The sequence below is a fragment of the Podarcis liolepis genome, assembly GCF_965112155.1.
Source record: "Podarcis liolepis genome assembly, chromosome: 7".
Taxonomy (NCBI): Eukaryota; Metazoa; Chordata; class Lepidosauria; order Squamata; family Lacertidae; genus Podarcis; species Podarcis liolepis.
Window position 1 is genome coordinate 22,978,609 of NC_139561.1, and position 23,197 is coordinate 23,001,805.

The 23,197-nt window shown below is 45.8% G+C and overlaps 1 protein-coding gene across 6 annotated transcripts in view; it reads right to left on the minus strand.

The window, feature by feature from the left end:
• Positions 1-2,224: 2,224 nt before the first annotated feature.
• The window catches only part of LOC310711255 (cyclin-dependent kinase 11B), a 29,425-nt gene continuing 8,452 nt past the window's right edge, over positions 2,225-23,197 (minus strand). For 2 of the 6 annotated variants that reach the window (XM_083512984.1, XM_083512979.1), the window contains 15 exons: positions 21,770-21,906; positions 17,609-17,725; positions 16,404-16,499; positions 16,121-16,279; positions 14,487-14,552; positions 13,100-13,275; positions 11,694-11,784; positions 11,435-11,556; positions 10,016-10,121; positions 9,767-9,888; positions 8,715-8,822; positions 8,019-8,135; positions 6,656-6,804; positions 4,895-5,084; positions 2,225-2,771 (listed from right to left, as the gene is read on the minus strand). In XM_083512984.1, coding sequence (XP_083369110.1) covers positions 2,679-2,771; positions 4,895-5,084; positions 6,656-6,804; positions 8,019-8,135; positions 8,715-8,822; positions 9,767-9,888; positions 10,016-10,121; positions 11,435-11,556; positions 11,694-11,784; positions 13,100-13,275; positions 14,487-14,552; positions 16,121-16,279; positions 16,404-16,499; positions 17,609-17,725; positions 21,770-21,860 — 1,803 coding nt within the window. In that variant the 5' untranslated portion in view covers positions 21,861-21,906 and the 3' untranslated portion in view covers positions 2,225-2,678. The remainder of the gene's footprint in view (positions 2,772-4,894; positions 5,085-6,655; positions 6,805-8,018; positions 8,136-8,714; positions 8,823-9,766; positions 9,889-10,015; positions 10,122-11,434; positions 11,557-11,693; positions 11,785-13,099; positions 13,276-14,486; positions 14,553-16,120; positions 16,280-16,403; positions 16,500-17,608; positions 17,726-21,769; positions 21,907-23,197) is intronic. The other 4 variants (XM_083512981.1, XM_083512983.1, XM_083512980.1 and 1 more) reach the window with 3 other exon arrangements.

Below are 23,197 nucleotides of genomic sequence, written 5' to 3' on the forward strand. Positions count from 1 at the left end.
AAAACATTTCAGCTGTATACAAGTATAAATATCTGTACATTTTCCAGCAGAGTAGTAAAACCATTGATGTTACATGAAAACACTATGTACAAGTCATGATTATATTTCTTCCACAAAAGTACAAAAAAACAACAACCCCACGCTCCCCTCTGCTGGTTTCACACCCAGCAGAACACTTCAGGATCAAAACAAAATGCCTTGCTTGGTGAATGTACAAAAATAAGTTAAAGGAGAAATATGAACTTGATTCTGACCAAGAGCTTCATGTGACCAAAAAAATTGGCCACATCACAGTGGAGCACGCGCATACAGCACATGTCAAGAGTGCATGCATAGATATGCTCAAACAGTATCATCCTTGTTCATTATTATGAATCGGATTTCTTACCTGCCCCTCACCTAAAGTCCCAGGGTTAAGGTCACAGCCTGAGATCTTAGAAGGCAGCTGCCAGTCTGAGTAGGCAAGGCTGAGCTGGGTTTGTTCTGCTGCAAGTTTCCACCTTATTCTGCCACATGAAATTTCAGTAGCCAACCTACTTCCAAGCGTTATTTCCACTGTCACTAGAAACTCTCACACCGCTGGTGTTTTCGAATGGAAGCAGTTATCCCTGAGATTTTCAAGATGCAGAACTCTGCACCCAATTTCTTTGCATGCCGACAGCCTGGCAAATCAATTTCACACAGTCTTAGGGCAAATCTACACTGTACATTTAAAGTGCATCCCATACATATTTCAACCAAGTTGGGTTGGATGTGTTGTGGATAAGGAGATTCCAAGAATGGCAGGCTTCTGGTTGGGAGGGGGGAAGTCATTTAGTTTTTCCAGCTGTGATGGTGAAAAGGGGGTGGGGCAACCAGCGGCCCTCCAACTGCTGTGAGACCCATCAGCCCCAGCCAGTACGGCCCAACAGTCTAGAAGATGGGGGTTGAATTCCAACACCTGAAAGGCCACATGCTCATCTCTGCTTTAAAATGGGTGTTTTTAACACTGATCAGATCCAATTCTCGTCAGATCTTGGAAGGCAACAGAGGTACCTGGACAACAAACTTGGATCCACAGGAAGAGACAAAAAAGAAAAGAGGGTACCTGATGATATTCTAGTCCATGGGGGCGGCATAAATGAAAATTTGACAGAAATGTACTCTGCGAGCGAGTCAGCTGCCATCCCACACTCTCTGTTTAAATACCTGCCAGGAAGATGCAGTGGAACAATTTCAATGCATTACGGTCCCCAATTACTTGGTACAACTTCTAATATATATATGAAATATACACACACACACACCATCCTTTCCTTTTCATTTAAGGACAGTTTTAACAACTGCAGAACAAGCTGCCTCAGCTGAACAGTCCCCAACACCTTTGGCAAGTGGGGAGAGTTGCTTTATCAAGGGACCGATATCTGCATTTGCTTTGTTTTGTAACCTGTGAGCGTCGTGCTCAGAGTAGAGACCTATTGAGAATGAATAAACACAAGTAACTTAGGTCCACTAATTTTGATGAGTCTACTGGGAGTAAAAGTAAGTTGGATACAATCATCCGTGCCTGTCCCTTACAGCTACGTGAACCCATTTTTGTGGATTAGCAATAAAAAGTAACCGGCAGGCTGAGGCTGCTGGTCAGAGTCAGAACTCAAAGACTCCGGCTGTCCTCTCCTCAGCTGTCTCTTGATCTGTTTGCAACAAGCTTGTGCAACAGAACAATCCTGTGCTCTTGGGAGCAATCAAAGGGCACTGTACTTTGCACAATTTCATGGTGAGCATCAAAGGTGCTTCCCTGGCAGCCCTGCCCTTCTGCACTTGAGGGGAAGAGAGGATGGAAGACAGGGAGGCAGAGAGAGAAACAAAAGCACTCATCCTCCCAGACTTTGGTGGGTTAGCAACCTCCAGAGTAACTTAGCAGGCATCTGCCATCAATCATTGGCCTCACTTGCCCCTAAGCATTTTGACATGCTACTCAGCATTGCACCACAAAACTTCCAAGGAAAATGTACACATTCAAAATGCAAGCTGGCCAAATTATTCCCCTGCTGGAAATGTAATTCGATTTCCAGAAGTGAAACTGAGGAAAACCACAGCAGTGCAAAAAAGAAAAAGAAAAAGAAAAAAATGTGCTAATAATGGTGAAAAAGAAGGAGGGGTGAAGATCCGCGTGCCTCTGTGCAAATCATTTCCTGTTTCCAAGTCTGGCACTAGTGAAGAAGAGTTTCCTTTACACGGGGTAAACAATTAAAAATTGTATTTCTTTATTCTACAAATGTACAAGCAAAAACAAAAACAAAAATCCCATCCAGAGTAGAAGATTTAAATACAAACAAGAGAAAAGAAAAAAGAATCATTTCCAAAACTGTACCATTCAAGTCCGTTGGGATTTTGTTTTCTTGTTTTGCCTTTTCTTTTCTTCTTTTTGCAAAAAAGAGTCCTTGGCTATTCAGAATAATTCCAATCCTTGAAATGGAATCGCAGTGACTTTTTGTGCCAGATCCAGGAAGAACGTTTTTCACATATGCAGGTGACATCCTGCAAAAAACAAACACACACCCCTCCCCCCGAGAGGAGTGGATTTGCACGGCGAGGGCTTGTCGACACGCTTGCCAACAGCTTGAGCAGAAAAGCAAAGTGTTCGCTTCCCCTCTGGCTTCTCCCAGTCTCCTTCCTGCACTGCTTCGCCTTACGCTTTAGAACTTCAAACTGAAGCCTGGTCCCGCGGCTGATGCCCCTTGGTTTGTGGTCGTAAGATGGAAGCCGGTGTCCTTCAGGTCGTCGTCACCCTAGAATAACAAAACAGATATGCGAACTTAAGATGTTTCACTAGCCAACAGTCGGCTGCAGATAAGGAGATTCTAAGAATGCCAGGCCTTCTGAATGGTGGATATTTCAAGACAGACAAAAGGAAGGACTTCGTCACACAGTGCGTAGTGAACTTATGGAACTCACTCCCACAAGATGGGAGCTGCCAGTTTAAGATGACTTGAGAAGGGAATGAGGCTTATGAGTCGAAGAGGGGAGCTCATGCAACAGCTAGCAAGCTGCGATGGTTATAGGCACGCACAGGTGTACCAGACTGTGTACCAGTCTGTGGGAGACAACAGTGGGGAAAGGGCAACCGTTCTCAGGCCCTGCTTGTGGGCTTCCCCCAAGCCATGGTGAGGAAGAAGATGATGGACTAGAGAGGCCTTTTGGTCTGATCCAAAAGGGCTCTATCTCACATATATTCTTTAAGCCTTCCACAAAGCAACAGCGCCACCTGCTGGCAGATAAGGCCTGCGCCTGTTGCAAACCTACCATGCCAAATGCAGCCACTGTCTGGGAGTGGGGGGGGGGGGGGGAAACAAGACAGACAGAATAGTGCATGGGTAGGCAAACTAAGGCCCAGGGGCCAGATTCAGCCCAATCACCTTTTAAATCCAGCCTGTGAACGGTCTGGGAATCAGCGTGTTTTTACATGAGTAGAATGTGTCCTTTTATTTAAAATGCATCTCTGGGTTATTTGTGGGGCATAGGAATTCCATCATATATTTTTTCTCCAGAATACAGTCCGGCCCCCCACAAGGTCTGAGGGACAGCGGACCGGCCCCCTGCTGAAAAAGTTTGCTGACCCCTGAGATAGTGGTTGCAATATGAGCACTAGCAGCAGGCTTAGCAGTGAGTTTTTAACTGCTGCCAGCCACCTCTGAAGGAGAGATGAAGGAGGCGGCTTGCTATCTCTGATCCTTAGGACTGACTGAAACAGGGGTTTTTCTATATGTCGAGAGGAGTGCTCTTTCACTGAGCTATGTAACAGGCCCTTCTTCCTGTTAACAGCGCTGCTGGAGAAGGGCGATAGCTCAGTGGCAGAGAATCTATCCTGTACGCAGAAGGTCCCTGGTTCAATCCCAGCTGGCATCTCCTAGTAGGGCAAGGAATGCCCCATGCCTGAACCCTCTGAAAACTGCTGTCAGTGTAGACCAGTGTTTCTCGAACGTGGGTCTCCAGCTGTTGTTGGGAGTACAAGTCCCATCATGCCTGGCCACTGGTCCTGCTGTAAGTCCAAATATCTGGAGGGCATCAGATTGGGGCAAGGATGGTCTGCATAATTTGTAGAAAGAGGTGGCACATGGTGATTTTGAAAAGGGCGAAGTTGGTTCCAGGAAAGCTGTGTTCCACCTCTCCTTCCTGGCTTAGGAGCACCTGGTTCTGCTCTTGCTTGGAAGGACGCAACACGAGCGTTCAAAACTGTTCTTCCCCCCGGTACAGCCCAGAGAAGGAAGACTGTGACTTCCTCCTCTTTAAAAAGAAAAAGGAAACCAAGCACACCCAGAGCTTCTTCACCTGGTTACGTCATCTTGGTCAAAGAATGAGAACATAAAATTGACATAACGTACAGATAAAGGGGACACGGGTGGCGCTGTGGGTTAAACCACAGAGCCTAGGATTTGCCGATCAGAAGGTTGGCAGTTCGAATCCCCGCGGCGGGGTGAGCTCCCGTTGCTCGGTCCCTGCTCCTGCCAACATAGCAGTTCAAAAGCACGTCAAAGTGCAAGTAGATAAATAGGTACTGCTCCAGCAAGAAGGTAAACGGCGTTTCTGTGCGCTGCTCTGGTTCACCAGAAGCGGCTTATTCATGCTGGCCACATGACCTGGAAGCTGTACGCCGGCTCCCTCGGCCAATAAAGCGAGATGAGCACCACAACCCCAGAGTCAGCCACGACTGGACCTAATGGTCAGGGGTCCCTTTACGTTTACAAATAAAGGGGGAGTTCTGTTGGAAGCATTATAGACTTAAAGTGCACCATCTTCCACCTTGGGTTTTCCTTTTTGAAAATTTCAATAAGCTCCAGAAACTTTTAAAACACAGGCCTTTTTAGGATGGTGAATTTTTACACAGAGCTTCGCCGACTACAAGGAAACTTACCAGCTGACTGTATCCTAAGCCCCCCTCTGGCGGCCGTGGACTCGTCCCACGTTTCACCCGCTGCTGTTCACTTTTTGCTGGCCACGTCGGAAACATGGACGGCTCGATGGGGAGCGGCGTCTCCTGGAAATACTCGTGCTTCAAGCCGTCTTCAGCGGTGATCCTTCTGCCCGGGTAGTACGTCAGGAACCTAGAAAAGGGTTAACACAATGAGCTGATGGGAATGACAAAGAAAATGAATTTCGGAAGAAGAGGTGAGCCAGAGTGGGCAAGTATGAACCGCAGCCACCCTGCAATGCCAAGCTGCCTCTATTTTATCTGGAAAAGAGCTCACTGAAAGCCCTTTTAGAAACAAAACATAGCAGGGGCCCAGAACTTCAAATTCTCATGTCTGACGATTTGCTCGCTGTGCTGGAAAAAAGCAGCAGGCAGCTTCGGGCAGAAAAACGCGGGTGAGCATGAAGTCGGATGCCGCCAAAGAAGATTTTTTTGCAAATTGTTCACTTAACACAATTTCATACACCACTTCACTCCCCACCGGGAAGAATTGCTATGGCATGGCATCTGGGGTGTGTGTGTGTGTGTGGCAATCACAATGTGCCTCAAGGTCGGGTGGGTTAGGGTCAGAACCTTACCCAAGCGGCTCAATTTTCCCTGCAACACTGGGCTGCATCTGCCTCTTGAATGTGGTGCTATTCATAGAGGATAAGGCTATTATCAATGGCTACTTGCCATGATCACTGTGCTCTCTCTGTGCTGCCTATTTATTTATTCATTAACCAGCAGAAAGTATGCAGCATTGCTCAGGAATTCTAATAAACAAAGAAACCGCACTGAGATTCATTAACAGATATAATGCGATTTGCTGGTCTCCTGCCAAATTTGGTCAAAACCAGTCAGCCCGCCATCTTGATTCAACATGGCACCCAATAGTATCCAAACATAGATAGATCAAAACCCTGCCCTTCATCTCAGGGACCATTGTGCCAAAGCGGGTGGCGGCGTATCTACAGGTGTCTAAATCAGTGCCGTTTGAAAAGGTTCAGTCCACCATCTTGACTCAGAATGGTGTCCAACAGTATTAGAACAGAGATTGAAACCCACTCCTACATCTTAGGAACCATCACGCCAAACTGGGTGGCCATAACTTCAGGAGTGTCTGAATGCAGAGAACAGACAGACAAACAACTTTCCAAATTATATAGTATATTTCACAGCATGATTGTAATACAGTGGTACCTCGGGTTAAGAACTTAATTCATTCCGGAGGTCCGTTCTTAACCTGAAACTGTTCTTAACCTGAAGCACCACTTTAGCTAATGGGGCCTCCCACTGCCGCCGCACGATTTCTGTTCTCACCCTGAATAAAAGTTCTTAACCCGAGGTACTATTTCTGGGTTAGTGGAGTCTGTAACCTGAAGCGTCTGTAACCTGAAGCATCTGTAACCCAAGGTACCACTGTAAAACCTCAAAGCAGTTTACCCTTGGAGGGAGCTGAATAGCAGCTGCTGGGAATTACAAATAGGGAAAGTGGACTGGAGGGGCCTGATCCAAAAGGCCTCTTCTAATGTTCTAATTCATGGTTCTCTCCTTGGACAGCTTTAAAAGGGGATTTGATGGAGGACGGCTAGTCATGAAGGCTATGCTCTACCTCCTCCTGTACTGGGCTGGCCACTGTGAGAACAGGATGCTGGACTAGATGGGTCTTTGGTCTGATCCAGCAGGGCTCATCTTACGTTTTTGATATTCTTATGGACTTACTTATTCATGAGATCAAATCCCTGGTCTGAGAGGAGTGCCCCAAACCGCTTGCGGAGGTTGTTGTAAGGATATTCCGTGAACGTCATCTTCTTCACTGCCGGCAGCTCGTTATACCCAGGCCAGATTTTCTCACTGGGGGTTCCCAGATCCTTCCAGAAAGAATTATGAGAAACCATGTAAGGAAGCTGGCTTAAAATGGCTCAACCCCCCTTCTCCCCTTGCCCCAGTCAGTATGATACTTGCAAGGATTGTCTGTGGGCAAAAATAGTGGAGATCAAGATAATGGAATAAGGATCGTAGACAAAATGAGAACAAAAGTTTTGAAAAACCAGGAAGTATCATCCCATTTGGGCGATATATTGTTAGGAACTTTTGTGGCTTTTGGTATGCATCTGTTGCTAGTGACCTGGGCTTCTGTTACTGAAAATCCAATCTGACCTCAGCCCCTACCTTAAAACATACAACCAGTCCAGAGGAAGGCATGGTCTGTCAGCTTCTTCTTCCTCCTCCTCCTCTGAGTCAGTATGGCCTTTATAGAACTCAGCAGGATGGAGGGTGAGGACAAAACTCGACTGAGTGGTCATTGGCTCCAGCCCTACAATACTGTTAGGGCTCCGTGCCTTACACCCTAAAAGTATCTACCATGGGGTACTAAAAGCCACCACTCAGCTAGTAAAAAAATTAAGACTCACTGCATTTCTTTGTGGGTTGGGGAAATACAGTGGTACCTCGGGTTAAGAACTTAATTTGTTCCGGAGGTCCGTTCTTAACCTGAAACTGTTCTTAACCTGAAGCACTACTTTAGCTAATGGGGCCTCCCACTGCCGCCGCGCTGCCAGAGCATGATTTCTGTTATCATCCTGAAGCAAAGTTCTTAAACAGAGGTACTATTTCTGAGTTAGCGGAGTCTGTAACCTGAAGCGACTGTAACCCGAGGTACCACTGTAGTTTCCTTCTTCTGCAGTTAGTACATGAACAAAGGGGGGGGGGAGGGGGCCCACTAGAAAGGTTTGCTCGCCCACAAGGAATTTCTAGTTGCCTACAGCTCCCTAGTGAGTCACTAAATGCATGTCTGTGCCATCCAGACCATGTCAGGTGGAGAGCAAGACACTGATAGCCTGCCAAGCTAGTTGCTTAGCAACAAAGGAAGCACATTGGATCGAAAAGCAAGCATCTTATTTTTCGACCCACTGGGGGCCGGAATATCATCAAGTGAAAAACAGGGAATTAACAACATCTCTTTAGGGGGACTTTGCAGCATAAAAGAGAAAGCTGGCACCTATTTTGTTTTGTTTTGTTTGGCATTACACAAATATATGATGAGTGGCAGTGTGTGTGTCTGTGTGACAGTTTAAGGGCATACCTTGAAAACTTTGTTAATTTGGTCAATATCCGACTTTCCTGGAAACAGCGGCTTCTGGGTTAACAGCTCTCCGAATATGCAACCCACGGACCACATGTCGACGGCTGTGGAATATTCCTGGAAGGCAGGACAATAAGAAATTAAGTTAGTTGCTTAATTTTGTGGGCCACCAAGCATGGCTGCCTTGGTCAAGGCAGGTCAGTATGGTGTGGCATGCAGGCATGTGAAGATTTCTGGAACAAGGAAGGGTTTTTTGTTTTCGTTTTGCAGCATGGGGAGCGAAGAGTCCACAGCAACAATTCCGAAACCGTGCTGCTGAGTGGGTGAGGTTGAAAAGGTAAGTCACGATGGCAGGTTATCATTTGGCACTTGAGTCAAGCAGCGCCCATTTTCTCCACTTATTCCCCCCCCCACTGCACCCTAATATATGGGTGGGATCATCATCTTGAGGGAAGGGAGATGCAAACGTCCCAGATTTGTGCTTTGTTTTAAAATACAGGGAAAAGATGGCCAAGGGTGAATATTATAGAGGTTTATAAAACTTTGAGGTCACTCAACTTTATAAGGAAAACCAGCCAAGCGAGTGCCACTTGTCAGTTGCACAGTACATTCGGCCACGATAAATGTTAAAATGGGAATGATGAAAAATAGCTGCCCTTGGAAACTCTCAGGCAGGAAAGGCTATCAGTCACAAACCTTGGCTCCAAGTAGCAGCTCAGGCGCCCTGTACCACAATGTCACGACGACGGGGGTATACGGCTTCAGAGGCGATCCATACTCTCGGGCCAGCCCAAAGTCTCCAACCTGGTGTGAAAGAAATGGAATAGTGTAAGAACTGCCTGGACAAATGGGACCACAAGCTAAATTCTATATATGGTTTTCGGCAGCAGTCAGCTTGATTCCCCTAGAAAGCCACGAGCTTTTTGTATCACTGTCCTGGCTTCTGTTTGAGCAAGGTGCTCATTTCTAAGCCTTTAAAGCCCTCAAACTGTCTGGGAAGATTGCATCCCGGCAAGTCCACTCACTCTGTCTGGTAATAGAGAGATGGGCTTTTACATTGGTGGAACCAGTATTGTGAAATACAGTGGTACCTCAGGTTAAGTACTTAATTCGTTCCGGAGGTCCGTTCTTAACCTGAAACTGTTCTTAACCTTAGGTACCACTTTAGCTAATGGGACCTCCCACTGCTGCCGCGCCACCAGAGCACGATTTCTGTTCTCATCCTGAAGCAAAGTTCTTAACCTGAGGTACTATTTCTGGGCTAGTGGAGTCTGTAACCTGAAGCGTATGTAACTTGAAGCGTATGTAACCAGAGATACCACTGTACTCTTTCTGCTGAAATATCAGAGGCCCCTATTTTGCCAGCTCTTTGAAGGTGAGGGTTGTTCAAGTAGAGGCTGGACAACCTATTGCCAGGGATGCTGTAGCGGCAATATACCTATTAGGAGCAGGTAGTGTGCTGGATAAACCTCTAAATACCCTATCAACTCTAAAATTCTGCAGTGTCACCAAATGAAGCCAGACCCCACTGGTGGTGGTTGGGTTCTCTTGCAGCTTTGGACAATCACCGTGAATGTTTTATAGAAACGAAGGGCATACAGCTTAATAAATAAATGCAATAAATACCATATGATTTTACGTTGCATTTGGAAAAATAACAACCCTGGATGGGTCAAAATGTACTCTGCAGAGAGCCTGCCATGAACACATCTGACTGCTTGCAACAGCTTCAAAAAGTTGGCTCTTACTTTTAAGATGCCAGCGTGGCTCAATAGCAGGTTGGAGGTTTTCAAGTCTCGATGAAGAATCCAGTTATCGTGAAGATGCTTGACCCCTCGCAACAGTTGAATCATCAAGGTTTTCACTTCCCCTGAAATATACAACAGCAGAGATCCTAAGAGGGTGGCGAAAGAAGTCAAGACCCACCTGTGCCTTTGTCACCCTGCTAAGCTTAAGTTTATTTTAAGTGTGTTTAGAATTCGAGAAACGCCACACACCTGGCAAGAATGGCTGTTTCATCGTTTCCATGAGGCTCTTGAGATCGTGCTCCACGTAATTCATTACAATATATATCTTGTCCATGTTGCTGCCGACGACAATTTCCTGGAAACCGAAATGAGACGCACCAGTGATCCTAAAGGCCACAGATACCATTGGATGACTGCAGGGTTTAATTCATAATTTCCTTCCTTCATTCTTTGAACTTACTTACATCTCACTCAAGTGTATGGGATTCCTTGCAGACTATGACTACCAGCCAAGCCGAGACATAACCAGATACTTGGGAAGATCTGGGGTATCAGCACACAGATACAAATTAACATATGCTAACATGTAATATGTTAACAGGTGTGGACTCTTTTTAATCAAAATATCACTGGAGGCCAGGCAACTAGTTTCCCTGAATAAATTTGCTCCTCACCCCAGATCACTCCAAATTACTCCCAAATTTCTCAATGTATCCTGCTCCAAATAAACCCAGTTCAGTTTCTCCCATTCAATACCCTTTGAATGACCTCTAGATAAGGTCACTTTGAAATAATATTTCTCCAAATCCCTCCCCTAGCCAGTAGCCTGGGATACACACTCCAATTTACTTATCTCCTGAATTCATTACCTACCCAGAAACACTTAGGAGAGGAATCGGGACCATGCTTTAAATGCCCTGGCGATGCCTCTGCAGCCAAGTGCTTAAACACAAGGTTATATAGGGAAAGGCTAGATAGAAATGTTTTTCTTCCTTTCTAGAACTTATCCAGTGAAGCTGAATGTTGGAAGATTCAGCACAGATAAAAGAAAGTACTTCTTCACACAGCGCCTAGTAAATACTATGGTATTCACTGCCGCAGGAGGCAGGGCCACCAACTCGGATGGCTTTAAACTCTTATTAGACACATTCATGGAGGAGAGGGCTAAAAATGGCTACTAGCCATATTGGCTTATGCTCTGCTTCCATGGCTGGAGGCAGTAATATTTCTGAATACCAGGTTGCTGGAAGCCACAGGAAGAGGGAAAGTGCTCACGTGCTCAGGCCCTGCTTTTCTTTCAGGTCTCAAAAACAAATCAGCCATGTATCCCAGCTATGTAGTGCTAAACTAAGAACATAAGAAGCACCTTGCTGGCTCACGCCAATGGACCACCTATCCAGCCTCTGCTTGGAAGCTGTACTAGAGGTGCCTGGGGCCTGATCCACACCCTCTTCTTGTGTTTTCATAAAAGGCAATGTCCCCTTGCCTTGTGGGTGGAGGGGAAAGAGGCTTAAGTGATACAGAGCTACATATATAGGCTTCCACACAAGGATGGTATGTATGCTGCAGCTCTGTTGGAACAAGGGGGACGCCACAGAATATAACCCTGGACAATTACAAGGCGCCCAGTTAACACGTCAACAGGCGATCAAGTGCTGGTGGCCTTACCCTGACAGTGACGATATTTGGGTGCTGGGCTTTCAAGATGGTGTTGATCTCCCTTAGAGAAGTAATGGGGAAACCTTCTTTCTCCTTCTCCATCTTCAGCCGCTTCAGCGCCACAATCTCATCTGGAAAGTATTTATTTATTATTATTATTATTATTATTATTATTATTATTATTAACTTACCTACTTATTTCGACCATTTATGCACCGCTTCATTACTATAGTCTCTAAGCGGTGCCATTGCTGAAGAAACAACAAACCTGTTTTTTTGTCTTTCGCTCTGTACACCACTCCGTACGTTCCCTCCTCAATCCGGTTTAGACACTGAAATTCCTCAACGCTACGACAGCCCTAGAGAATAAAAGTTGCATATGTACACAATTTCTCTTAATTTTCAAATTACTCTGCTTCTAGAAGTCAGGTGGAGGGGCAAGGAATTACGCAGGGCCACAAGACAATCCCTCTTAGGCCCTGTGATTCCAATCCTATTTTTCACATTCATAGGGACTAGAAACTTTTAAAAAAAAAGAAAGAAGAAAGAAATGGGGGTGGGGAGAGAGCCAATTCAAGCTCTATTCAAAGCACAGTGTAAGAGCCAGGGCCATCTATCATACAACTATCCTGAGTGGAGCTGTGCTGATCTCTGGTTTGAGCTGGAATCTGATTTTTTTTTAAACCCAACTCCAAGGAAATAAGACACTAGAATATTTGATAGCAGGAGTATGCAGGAGCTTGAGAAAGACTCATAATTGAAACAAGCTAGTTACATGTGATCCATAGTCGCAGGATGGGGTGGGTGGGGTTTTTTTGGTCATGTGGGATTTTGTCATGTTAATTTGTATTATTATAATATAGAAACTATAAGGATTTGTTTGGGTCTCTATATATTTGTGGTGTGGAGTATTGTTTTGAGACTCTCGCAGACCCAGTTTGCATCCAGTGCCAAGCCAAACCATGGTTTAGTGTGAATGAGAAAGTATGCAGATACACTTAGCAAAAAATGTGAGTGCTGTTCTCCTCCCCTCTGGTCCTGCTGCTGCTGCTGCACTACCCAGAGCAAAGCTATGGTTTTGCTTAGGGTCACATCTGAACCAGGCTTACAGTGGTACCTCGGGTTACATACGCTTCAGGTTACAGACTCCGCTAACCCAGAAATAGTACCTCGGGTTAAGAACTTTGCTTCAGGATGAGAACAGAAATTGTGCTCCGGCGGCAGTGGGAGGCCCCATTAGCTAAAGTGGTGCTTCAGGTTAAGAACATTTTCAAGTTAAGAACGGACCTCCAGAACAAATTAAGTATGTAACCAGAGGTACCACTGTATACAGCTTCTTTCCCAGACAAACCACACGCAGCAAACCAAGAACAAACCTTGCCTATGGCTTGTCTGGGGCAAGAGAAGCCATGAGCCCAGGTTTGGAAGTAATGTTAAGAAAAACCATGGCTTAGACCTGGGTAGCACAGTGGCAGCAGGGGTTGGGAAGGAGCGGAATGACTGCATTTTTCGATTCCAGCCAGTAGGCCAGACCCTTAGATCGCCCAATCCCAGTGGGCCATTGTGACAGGTGGGCACATGGAGTCTTTGTTCATTCGGAGGTCAGCAAAAGACACCACTGGCTTGGCCTGGCCCCTCCCCAGGAAGGCCAGAGATCTATGGCGGCCCCCTAACCTGAAGGGCGGGTAGATACTTGGGCAACTCTTGCTTCAGCTCCACAGGTGATGACACAGGTGAGTCAGGAAGGTAATCGCCCTCCGTCATCGTGTTGGATTGCGGGGTCCCCTCGCCAGCGTCTTCTTCCTCTCCTTCGCTCCCCACGGAATCCCGGTCAAACCTTGACTCTGCAACTTCAAACGTAAGAATCAAATTGTGGCAGGAAGCGGATGTTGGGGGATACTCTCCCCCCTGAAGTTCAAAAGGAGAGTGTGAAGGAAACGTCCTGCTCTTGCCTCCAGCTCTCTGAGACAAACTGCCTCTGAGTGTGGAGCAGTGTTTCTCAACCTGTGAGTTCCGAGATATTGCTGGACTACAACTTCCATCATTCCTAGCCAGCATGGCCAGTGGTCAGGGATGATGGGAGTTGTAGTCCAACAACACCTGGGGACCCGCAAGTTGAGAACCACTGGTGTGGAGGCTTCATTTCAATATGATGGATTGTATCTGAGTTACAGACCCACTGAAATCAATGAACCTAAGTTACTCATTGCAAGTAGAACTAAGACTAGACACGGTTCCCATGGCTATTCAATAGATCTATCCTTCCTGAATCCACCTGTTAACCATGTCTTGCGGCAGCAAGGTCCACAAGTCAAATTATATACTGTGTAAAGCTTCGCCCCTTTTGCCCTTCAAGAACCTGTAGCCAAATCAGGCCAGGATCTATGTTCAGCGGCTGCCAAATATTTGTATCTGTCAGGGAGGAGGAAGCTCCAGTTCAGGAGTGCAGAACTATTTTTTCAGCCTGAAACCCGAGTTAAATAAAAAATGGGCAGAGCAACAGTTGTGACTCTTGCCTTTGTACAGTACGCTACATTGGAATCATAGAACTGTAGGGCTGGAAGGGAGCCCAAGGATCACCTAGTCCAAAACCCCTGGAATGCAAGAATCACAGATACATTCAAGTCATGCAAAAGCCAGAGATTTCTATACCCACGCAAGTAAGACACCTCACAGTACACATTCAAAAGCAACTTAATTTAACAGGAAACTAAAAGATTACCTTAAAGATTACAAATTGAAACACCAGAAAGGAGGCCAGCTGCAGAATGCACAGTTAATGCAGCAAAGTTAATTTTAAAAAGGTGTGTGGGGAAGGGTGCGATCTGGCAAGAGTCTCAAGGGACAGAGAAGACTGGGGGCCGCATTTGAGGTTCCCTATACTTGCTTTAGACTGCAAACACGAGAACCAGCCTGGGGTGGGTGGGGGGAACCCTTAGTACGCAAACCGTATTTTTAGGAGGCGACTCCAAACCATCAGAGGATCACCAAGGTCATGCAACAAGCACAAGGAGAGAGAGAGAGATTACATAAAGCCACATTTCGCCATTTGTCTTCTTACCCACTGGGAGGTGGTCTCCGTTCTCCCGCTCTTCTTCTTCACTCATTTCATCTTCGCTCACCTCTTCTGCAAGGCAAAAAAGGGGAAAGAATGAGACAGGCTAGGAAGACAATTGAACTTGATTGTTTTCATACCTCCGCGGGCAGGGGATGGCGCCATCTTGCTGGTCCTTTAATCACTGTATGGCGCTCTGTAACTTTTAGGCACTTTTAAGAGCTGGTGGCAGCATCAGCCTATAAAACCCTTAACAACTTTAGACCTGACTTATCTCAAAGGCCAGAGGGGATGTGGATGGCGCTGCGGGTTAAAGCACAGAGCCTAGGACTTGCCGATCAGAAGGTCAGCAGTTCGAATCCCCGCAATGGGGTGGGCTCCCGTTGCTCGGTCCCTGCTCCTGCCAACCTAGCAGTTCGAAAGCACCCCAAAAAGTGCAAGTAGATAAATAGGTACCACTCCGGCGGGAAGGTAAACGGTGTTTCCGAGCGCTGCTCTGGTTCGCCAGAAGCGGCTTAGTCATGCTGGCCACATGACCCAGAAGCTGTACGCCGGCTCCCTTGGCCAATAAAGCGAGATGAGCTCCGCAACCCCAGAGTCGGCCACGATTGGACCTAATGGTCAGGGGTCCCTTTAACTTTACCTGTCTCAAGGACCATAGTCTTCCATAAGTTTCCTTTGAAGCTCAGCTCCAGATCCTGCAACCTCTAGAGCAGAGGCTGATGCCAAGTTCAATTAAGGACGTTTCTGCTGCAGCTCTTTATGGTTTCACACAGGGAACATTCCCAGCCCTGCCCTGGGGACGCCAGTGATTGAACCTGGGGACTTACGCATGCAGAGCAGATGCTCTGTCGCTGAACTATGGCCTTCTTCTGGTTGCAAAGGTTAAAAAGAAATCGCACTACTAAAATGGGACCGTGGCTGAGTGATACAGCAGCAGTACAGCATGGAAAAGGTCCCAGATTCAAACAATGGCATCTCTAGGTAGGGCTGCAAAAGACTGGTTTCATGAGTGGGCAATGTTTTTAGACCCATGGGCACAACTGGGTCTTTGAGTCAGTGCTGTGGGTGCCACTGTTAGGATTTTTATCAATCCGAGCTGCTCCAGCTGTACCAGTGAGTGGTAATAAGATTGTATACATCATGGGAGTGTCAGAGAGCGTGAGAAAGGAAGTCTGTATTATTGCTTGCTGAGTACTTTTGGAAATTAGTTTCACTTCTGAGCGTGTTGCAGTTTCTGTACTGGTGTTCAGAGAGCACAGACGTACTGACGGAGTCTCTGTATATAGACTGTAAATAAAGTAGTTTTAGAACTACGACTGAGTCTTTCTTCTGCTATGATATGCCAGAAGACTGGCGTGCTCTTTTCAGGAGAGGAGGGTTGCCTATTACTGGTCTCTCTGGACTGAGGGAGATTTACAGCCAGGGAGAACTACCAGAGACACAGCCCGAAAACTTGGGAAGTTGGCAGCCATTCCCGGGCATTTTTCCAAGAGCCACCCCCTCTGCTCAGCTGCCCCAACCCTGAGAGGCAGAAAGTGTGTGCATGCTCATGCGCACACTTCACTCTTCCAAAGAGACCACAGTAGAAACACGAATGCTGCTGTGTGTTTGTGTGTGAGTGAGAGACCGACACTTACCAGCTGACTGCTCTGTCACTTCTTCAGAGTTGCTTCCTGTCTCCTCCTCCTCCTCTTCCTCCTCCTCTTCCTCTTCTTCTGACTCTTCGCTGCTGGACTCCTCCTCCTCTTCTTCTTCCTCCTCCTCCTCTTCCTCCTCTGAACCGGATCCAGATTCCCCTGAAGAAAGCAAACACAAAGATGAAAAAATGCAAAAAAAACCCAACCTCAAACTGACCTCAACTCTCAAGCTAACTGCTATTGGCTCATTAAAGAACCCCTAAATTTACACCCCAGCGGTTACCTGAGGATGTTTCTGCAGAGCTGGTTTTTCTTTCGCTGTCACTGATGTCCTGTAGATCCGAAAGGGGGTCTCTCTCTTCTGGCTTTTCTTCTTTCACTGTTTTTTATTTTTAATTCAAAAAATTGGGAACAGGGTTGAGAAATCCCAATTCTCAAAAGTACTAAGGGATTCTACTTGTACAACCTTGCAGTTTTTTTCCCTGCCTTAAAAATCTAAAGCAGGGGTGAGGAACCCCATGACCATCCAAAAGCCGTTGGACTCCAATTCCCATCAGCCCCAGCAACAAACAAAGGGCCAACATCTCCCCTCCCTCTGCCTGGTCTGAAGAATGCAAGGAAAATGTCTGCCACCAAGTGGGCCAACCAAGTCAACATGCACAGAGTTGCCCTGGAAGGATGATCTATCTATCTATCTATCTATCTATCTATCTATCTATCTATCTATCTATCTACAATGGTACCTCAGGTTACATGCACTTCAGGTTACAGACTCCACTAACCCAGAAATATTACCTTGGGTCAAGAACTTTGCTTCAGGATGAGAACAGAAATCGTGGGGTGTCAGCAGGAGGCCCCATTAGCTAAAGTGGTGCTTCGGGTTAAGAACAGTTTCAGGTTAAGAATGGACCTCCGGAACGAATTACGTACTTAACCCGAGGTACCACTCTATCTATCTATCTATCTATCTATCTATCTATCTATCTATCTATCTTTAATGCAGTATTTCAGTTTAACTTTAAGATACACGAAAACACTTGGAAATAATTTTAACATGGCATCCTTGTGTTTTGTTTACTAAATAAAAGCCAAGTAAACTGAATCACTGAGCTCAAATGATATACATAGAGTGGAAACTTTCCTACGGTCCCCAGGTTGTAGAACTCCCTTCCCCACAGAGGTGTGTTTGGCCCCTTCAATATGCAGCTTCCAGAGGATCCTCAGCACTCACCTCTTTACCCTGGCTTTGGACACCTGAGGTGCATGTTCTTAGAATCCACCTTATTTTTATGATTGTAAATTTGTTTTTTTGAAAACAAAAACATTTTGAATGTTGTGCTTTAATTCTTGTATCCCACCCTGGGACTTTAGGTTGAAGGGTGGATAATAAATAAGTAGAAATAATTTTAAAATGCCGTATACTTTCGGCTAGCCCGAAGGATTCCTCCCTGGCGCAAGGAAGACACATTTATGCCTTTTAAAAGTTACCTGGCTTTCGGATTTCTCCTTGTTCCAGCTTTTCTCTCTGTTGCCGTAGCGGGCTGCGGCTCCAGATCCTTACTTTCTCATTGTAGTCTTCTCTCACCGTCCTGTGGTGTGCTGAAACTGGTCAACACAAGAAAAAAAAAATCTGTTTGTGAGTCCTGGACTTAAATCTCCGTTCTTACGCCATGGCAATTTGCTTCACGCAAACTTTGCAGCTCTAGCGAAATGAGAATTGCTTCCCTGCCTATCAGTAGTACACTGGCACATTCGAATAAGAAGCAACGTTTAATTACAGTTCAACCTTCCTTAAGTTTGAAAATGCACCTCAGTGATGGGCTATTAGGGTCAGACAGACATGGCTTTAAAATAAATCAGAAGAAAGATAATATGGCATTAGTGACATAGCTGAAAGGAGTATGAAAATAATTGATTTACAAGAACAAAGATGAAATTTGAATAATATTATGTCAAGCTTAAATATTTGATAACAAAGGGAAAAATTGGAGACTTAACAGCTGAAACGTATAATTTAAAATAGGTTTTGAGAGAAGGTGAGGTATTGCTGAACAAGATTTTGTAAATGGGAACACAGAAAAGGGAGATGTGAGGGAGTCAGAAAAGAGGGTTATGGAAACTTTATTCATGAAACTGAACTATTTTTCATGTCTTTTTTATGATTTTTTGTCCTTTGTCTTTTTTTGTATATCTTTTTTTGTATCTTTTTTCTTTCTTTTTTTTCTTTATTGATTGACGGTGATGGCATTTTCTTTTTTTTGGGTTGTGTATGTGAATGGTGTTTTATTGTTAAAATTCTTAATAAATATTTTATTAAAAAAAATATATCAGAAGACTCTCACGACGACTCCAATAAAACATAAAAAATAGGTACCAAGAATCAATTATTTATGATAGCAGGGAACAACTATTTCAGAAATCTATATACGACTTGATGTGGGGAGGGGGACACCAGGAAATAGCTAGACATGGAAGGTATCCAGAGTCTACACAAGGATTCTGGCTAAGTGGCAGAATATTTGCTTTGCACGCAGAAGGTCCCAGGTTCAATCCTTGGCATCTCCAGGTAGAGATGGACAGAAATCCTGGCGCTGCTGCCAGTTATGGTAGACAATACTAAGGTAGATGAACCAAAGTTCTAACTCAGTGTAAGACAGCTACCTAGATAACCTCCTTGCTAACAAATCTGCGTGAAACAAGTCAAGATCAGAAGGTGCAACCAAAGGTCAGGACTTCACCTGTTTTGAGTGCAGAAGGTGCCATGTTCAAACCCCACCACCTCCAGGTTAGGGGTGGGACAGAGGCCCTCTCTGAAATTCTGGAGAGCCACTGCCAGTCAGCGCAGACAATACTGAGCTAGAAGGACTAATGATCTGAGTCAGTATAAGCCAGCTTCCTATGTGGAACTCACAATATCATGTTGCAAATGTAGAATGGTGCTGTTCAGTATTTCAGCCACTCCATTTCATCTCACATACCGTTTTCCACCCCCGGTCAGTCAGCATTCCATGCCCACCAAGCATGCTCAGTTCTCATTGTCCAAACTGCAGCTCGCTCCCCCCCCCCCATGAAACAGCTCTCCTAGGCTACCTTCAGCCCATGCTGCTTTGCTCATTCACCTGCCTGCTATTCTGTCGTCACGCTATTAACATAGCCTACTGGTGGTTATGATGACAGCATGATGACAGACTTACGTTTTTATACATATAAGAAGATATATCCACTTGCAAACCTTGGGGTTCTCCCTAGCCTGCAGACGCCTCCCTCTCCTGCACAGACAGCACCATTTTTGCTACATAATCAGTGGCACTGACAACCTGTACTTGGGAAACAAGAGAGGATAGTGACTTCCTGGGGACCTATGAGGTCTCACAAATCACAGGTCTCTTACCCTTTGCCCGTTTCCCTCACACTCAGTATTTCCAGAAGATTAAAAAGGTGGTGGTGGGACAAAGACTTGTATGTCACAGTTGGAAGGATAAACATTCACCATCCATTACTCAACAGTCTGGAGATCTTACTTACCTATCTCCATTTTAATGTATACAATCATCAATCCTGTTTGGATATCAGTTTCAACATCCAGACTCATTGCATTTATATATGTGGTTTTTTAAGTAGGATTGATGCATGATTATTAATGCGACCTGACATTTCTTTCCCTTTTCTTTCAGATATATTTGCAATAAAATATATACACAGACAGATAAGCGCGCGCACACACACACACACACACACTACTGGCCCCGTACTCAAAGTTTCCCAGGATTCTAAAGAACAAAAAAAAACACCAAAACACAAAAAAACCCATGGTAGTTTTCAAATCAGTGGTTAAATGTAGTGGTTCTGAAAGGTTCAGTGCCCAATCTTGACTCAAAATGGCATCCATTTTGTGTAGCCAAACACAGACAATAACCTGCTCCTTCATCTCAGGAACCATCATGCAAAAATTTGGCTACGCTACCTTAAAACCGATGCAAATGCACAGTGAACGAACAACCTTCAAAAAATATATAAAAAAAGAGATTAATCTAGAGTTGTTATTAGGTTGCTAAATATGAGTTCACACCATGTTAGGGTCCATTTAGACCCCAATACCTCAGTTTCCCCATGTGTCACACCCAAAATCACAGCAGGAGCTAGCACTGAGACACAGCAACAATACACCAGCTAACTTTAAGAGACTATGTGGAACAGGAAATGACATTGGGGGTGGGGTGAGAGGGGAGAGTTTTACATATTTTGAATACCCATTTGGAAATTTAAATGTGGAGGATTTAAAAAATACAAGTTATCGTGGAGGGTAGAGAAGGGAGGACTTAATGCAATCCAAACACTCTATTCCAACCCCCAACCCCCAATTTTAGCTAATCACTCCTCATCCCCAAGCTTTCTACAAAATAAAAAGAGTACTGGGGGGCTAACGAAAAAGGTTAAGCATGCCCTGTAGTTTGAGCACCAGGAAGAGGAACCTCCACCACCACAAACCTTCTGCTTATTGTAAGACCACTGCATAACCAGCAAAGGAGCAGCCATGCTTCAGGGTTATTTTGCTCTCCTGCTTCTGATAACCACAGGAGCGTCTACAGAGCACAGCGCTTCTGCGTCCAACCACACTGAAGCTGTTTTTGGCAATGCCTTGAGCTCCCATGTTCTGCCCACACACTTCCAAGCCTATCTTGGCAGCAGCAAAGGCTATAAACTCTTTTTCTCTTTTAAAACGAGAAAGTGGAGATTCCTGGAAAGCGGCAATTCGGCAGCCAGAATCAAAGCCCATGCCCTTGTGCCCTGAGACAAAAACCACAATGTTATGCTTGTGGTCCCAGGTCCAACCCCTGGTTTCTCCAGGCAAGGCTGGAAAAAAGGACTTGCGTCTGAAACCCTGCAGACCCCTGCAAGCCAGTGCAGAAACCACTGAGTTAGATGCACTCAGTACAAGGAAGCCTACTATGCTCCTATTTAAATTGGCTCTTTATTCAGAAACATGAGGACTGGAACCCTGCTTTTATTTTTAGGGGAAACATTGTAGCTCGGTGGCAGAGCAGTTTCAACACCCCAGCATCTCCAGGTAGGGCTGGGAGAGATTCATACCTGAAACCCTGGAGAGCTACTGCCAGTCAGTGTAGACCACTGTGCTGGTCTCCAGCTGTTTTGGGACTACAATTCCCATCATTCCTGACCACTGGTCCTGCTGGATAGGGAGGATGGGAGTTGGAGTCCAAAAACAACTGGAGACCAAAGTTTGGGAAACAGTGGTGTAGATAACACTGAGCGAGCTGAACCAATGGGGTGACTCAGGAGAACACAGCTTCCTATGTTCCTAGGTCTTAGGAGAAGGGATGCTGTTCAGCGGCAGAGCATCCGTTTTGGATTAGAAGGTCCTGGGTTTGATCCCCCCTCGTGTCCAGGTGGCGTTTCCTGGAACCCCAGAAAGCTGATGCCAATGGAAAGCCAATTAAGAGGCAGTAATGAGCTTGATGTCCCAAGAATCTGATGCGGCGTAAGACAGCCTCCTTTGCCTGACATCCAGGAGCTGTGTCAAAGGTTTTCACGGCATAAACGTCATAGACGAAATAAACACACAATCCGTACCCGCAAGGAAATAAGGCTTCCCTCGCCCCGTTCCGCCCCCACCTCTGAGCTACTTACTCTCTCGTCTGGCCTCCCGTTCTTTACGCCTCTCCTCCGCTCGCCTCTCCCGTTCCTTGATCTCCCGCTGCTCTTTCTGCTGCTCTCTCATTTTCCTCTCTCGCTCCCTCTTCCGCTCAAGCTGCTCCAGGCGGTCCCTACGAAGGGTTTCATCAGGCGCCCGTGTTATTTTATCGAATTGGTTTTCGTTTGTTTTAATTAACAATTTTGAATTATATGGTCTCTTTCGCTGCATTCCCTCTAGAAAGATTAGCAATATTTATTTTAAGAGCGTAGCTTCTGGCATTTGCACAAAGGCCGAATCTCCCTTATCAAGAGAGGTTTTGCTTAGCCAAGTCAGCACCAACACAAATCAGGATGTTAAGATATTTATTGACTGCCCACCCACCTACCCTGCTTTGGACCCTCCTCAAATTCGAAAGAGAGACCCCTCTTGGGAGGACAGTGACTACCAACATCCCCTCTGGCTCATGTTTCTGGCAACAGTACCACGGACGTAGTACAACTGCAGTGGGGAACCTTTCTCAGTCTGAGGGCCGCATTTCATTCTCGGCAACATTCTGGGGGCCACATGCCTGTGGCGGGTGGAGCCAGAGACAAAAGCGGGCAGAGCAATAGGTGTGAATTTCACCTTCCTTCAGCAAGCGAGTTTCTACATTACGCTCTTTATCCTTGTGTTCCAGGAAAGCCAGAGGCATTATCAGAATTCAACCAGAACCAAACACTTAAGGAGAGGCGGTGGCTTGGGGAAGAGTCTTGAGGGGAAGATAAGAGAGGTCAGATGTTCTCCACCCCTGTAACACATAGCTGAATCCAATATTAGCCCTACTCAGAGCAGATGCACTGAAATTAAGGGGCCCAAGTCAGCCACATGGACTGATTTCAAAGGATCTGCTTGGACCAGGGCAGACCTTGGATACAGCCCACAATTCCTTAACCATGCGCTTGATCTAGTGCCCAAATGTTCTCTCTTAAGGGGAAGGCATTGTAACATTGCTTTATGGGCTAGTAGGAGATTTGAGGCCTCCACGTTGGAGAATTTTGTAGGGGAGGGATCACAGACCTTGGTGGCAGTGGACCTGCTTTAGATACAGAAGGTCCCCAGTTCAATTCCAGGTATTCCCAGTTAAACAGCAGGTAGCCGCGGATGGGAAGGACCTCTCTTTGTCCAAGATCATGGAGAACATCTGTCAGTTGTAGCAGACCAGGAATGGGGAGGCGCTCTGTCTAGATGCTGCTGGACTCCAACTCACACCTTCCCTGTCCATTGGCCATGCTGGCAGGGCTGATGGGAGTTGGAGTCCAACAGTAGCTGGAGGGACAAAGGTTCCCCACCACCCAAGCAGGCAATATTAGGCAAGGCAGACAAATAGTCTGAATGAGTGCTAAGACAGCTTTTGTGTTCCAGTGTACTTATCTGATGCCCAC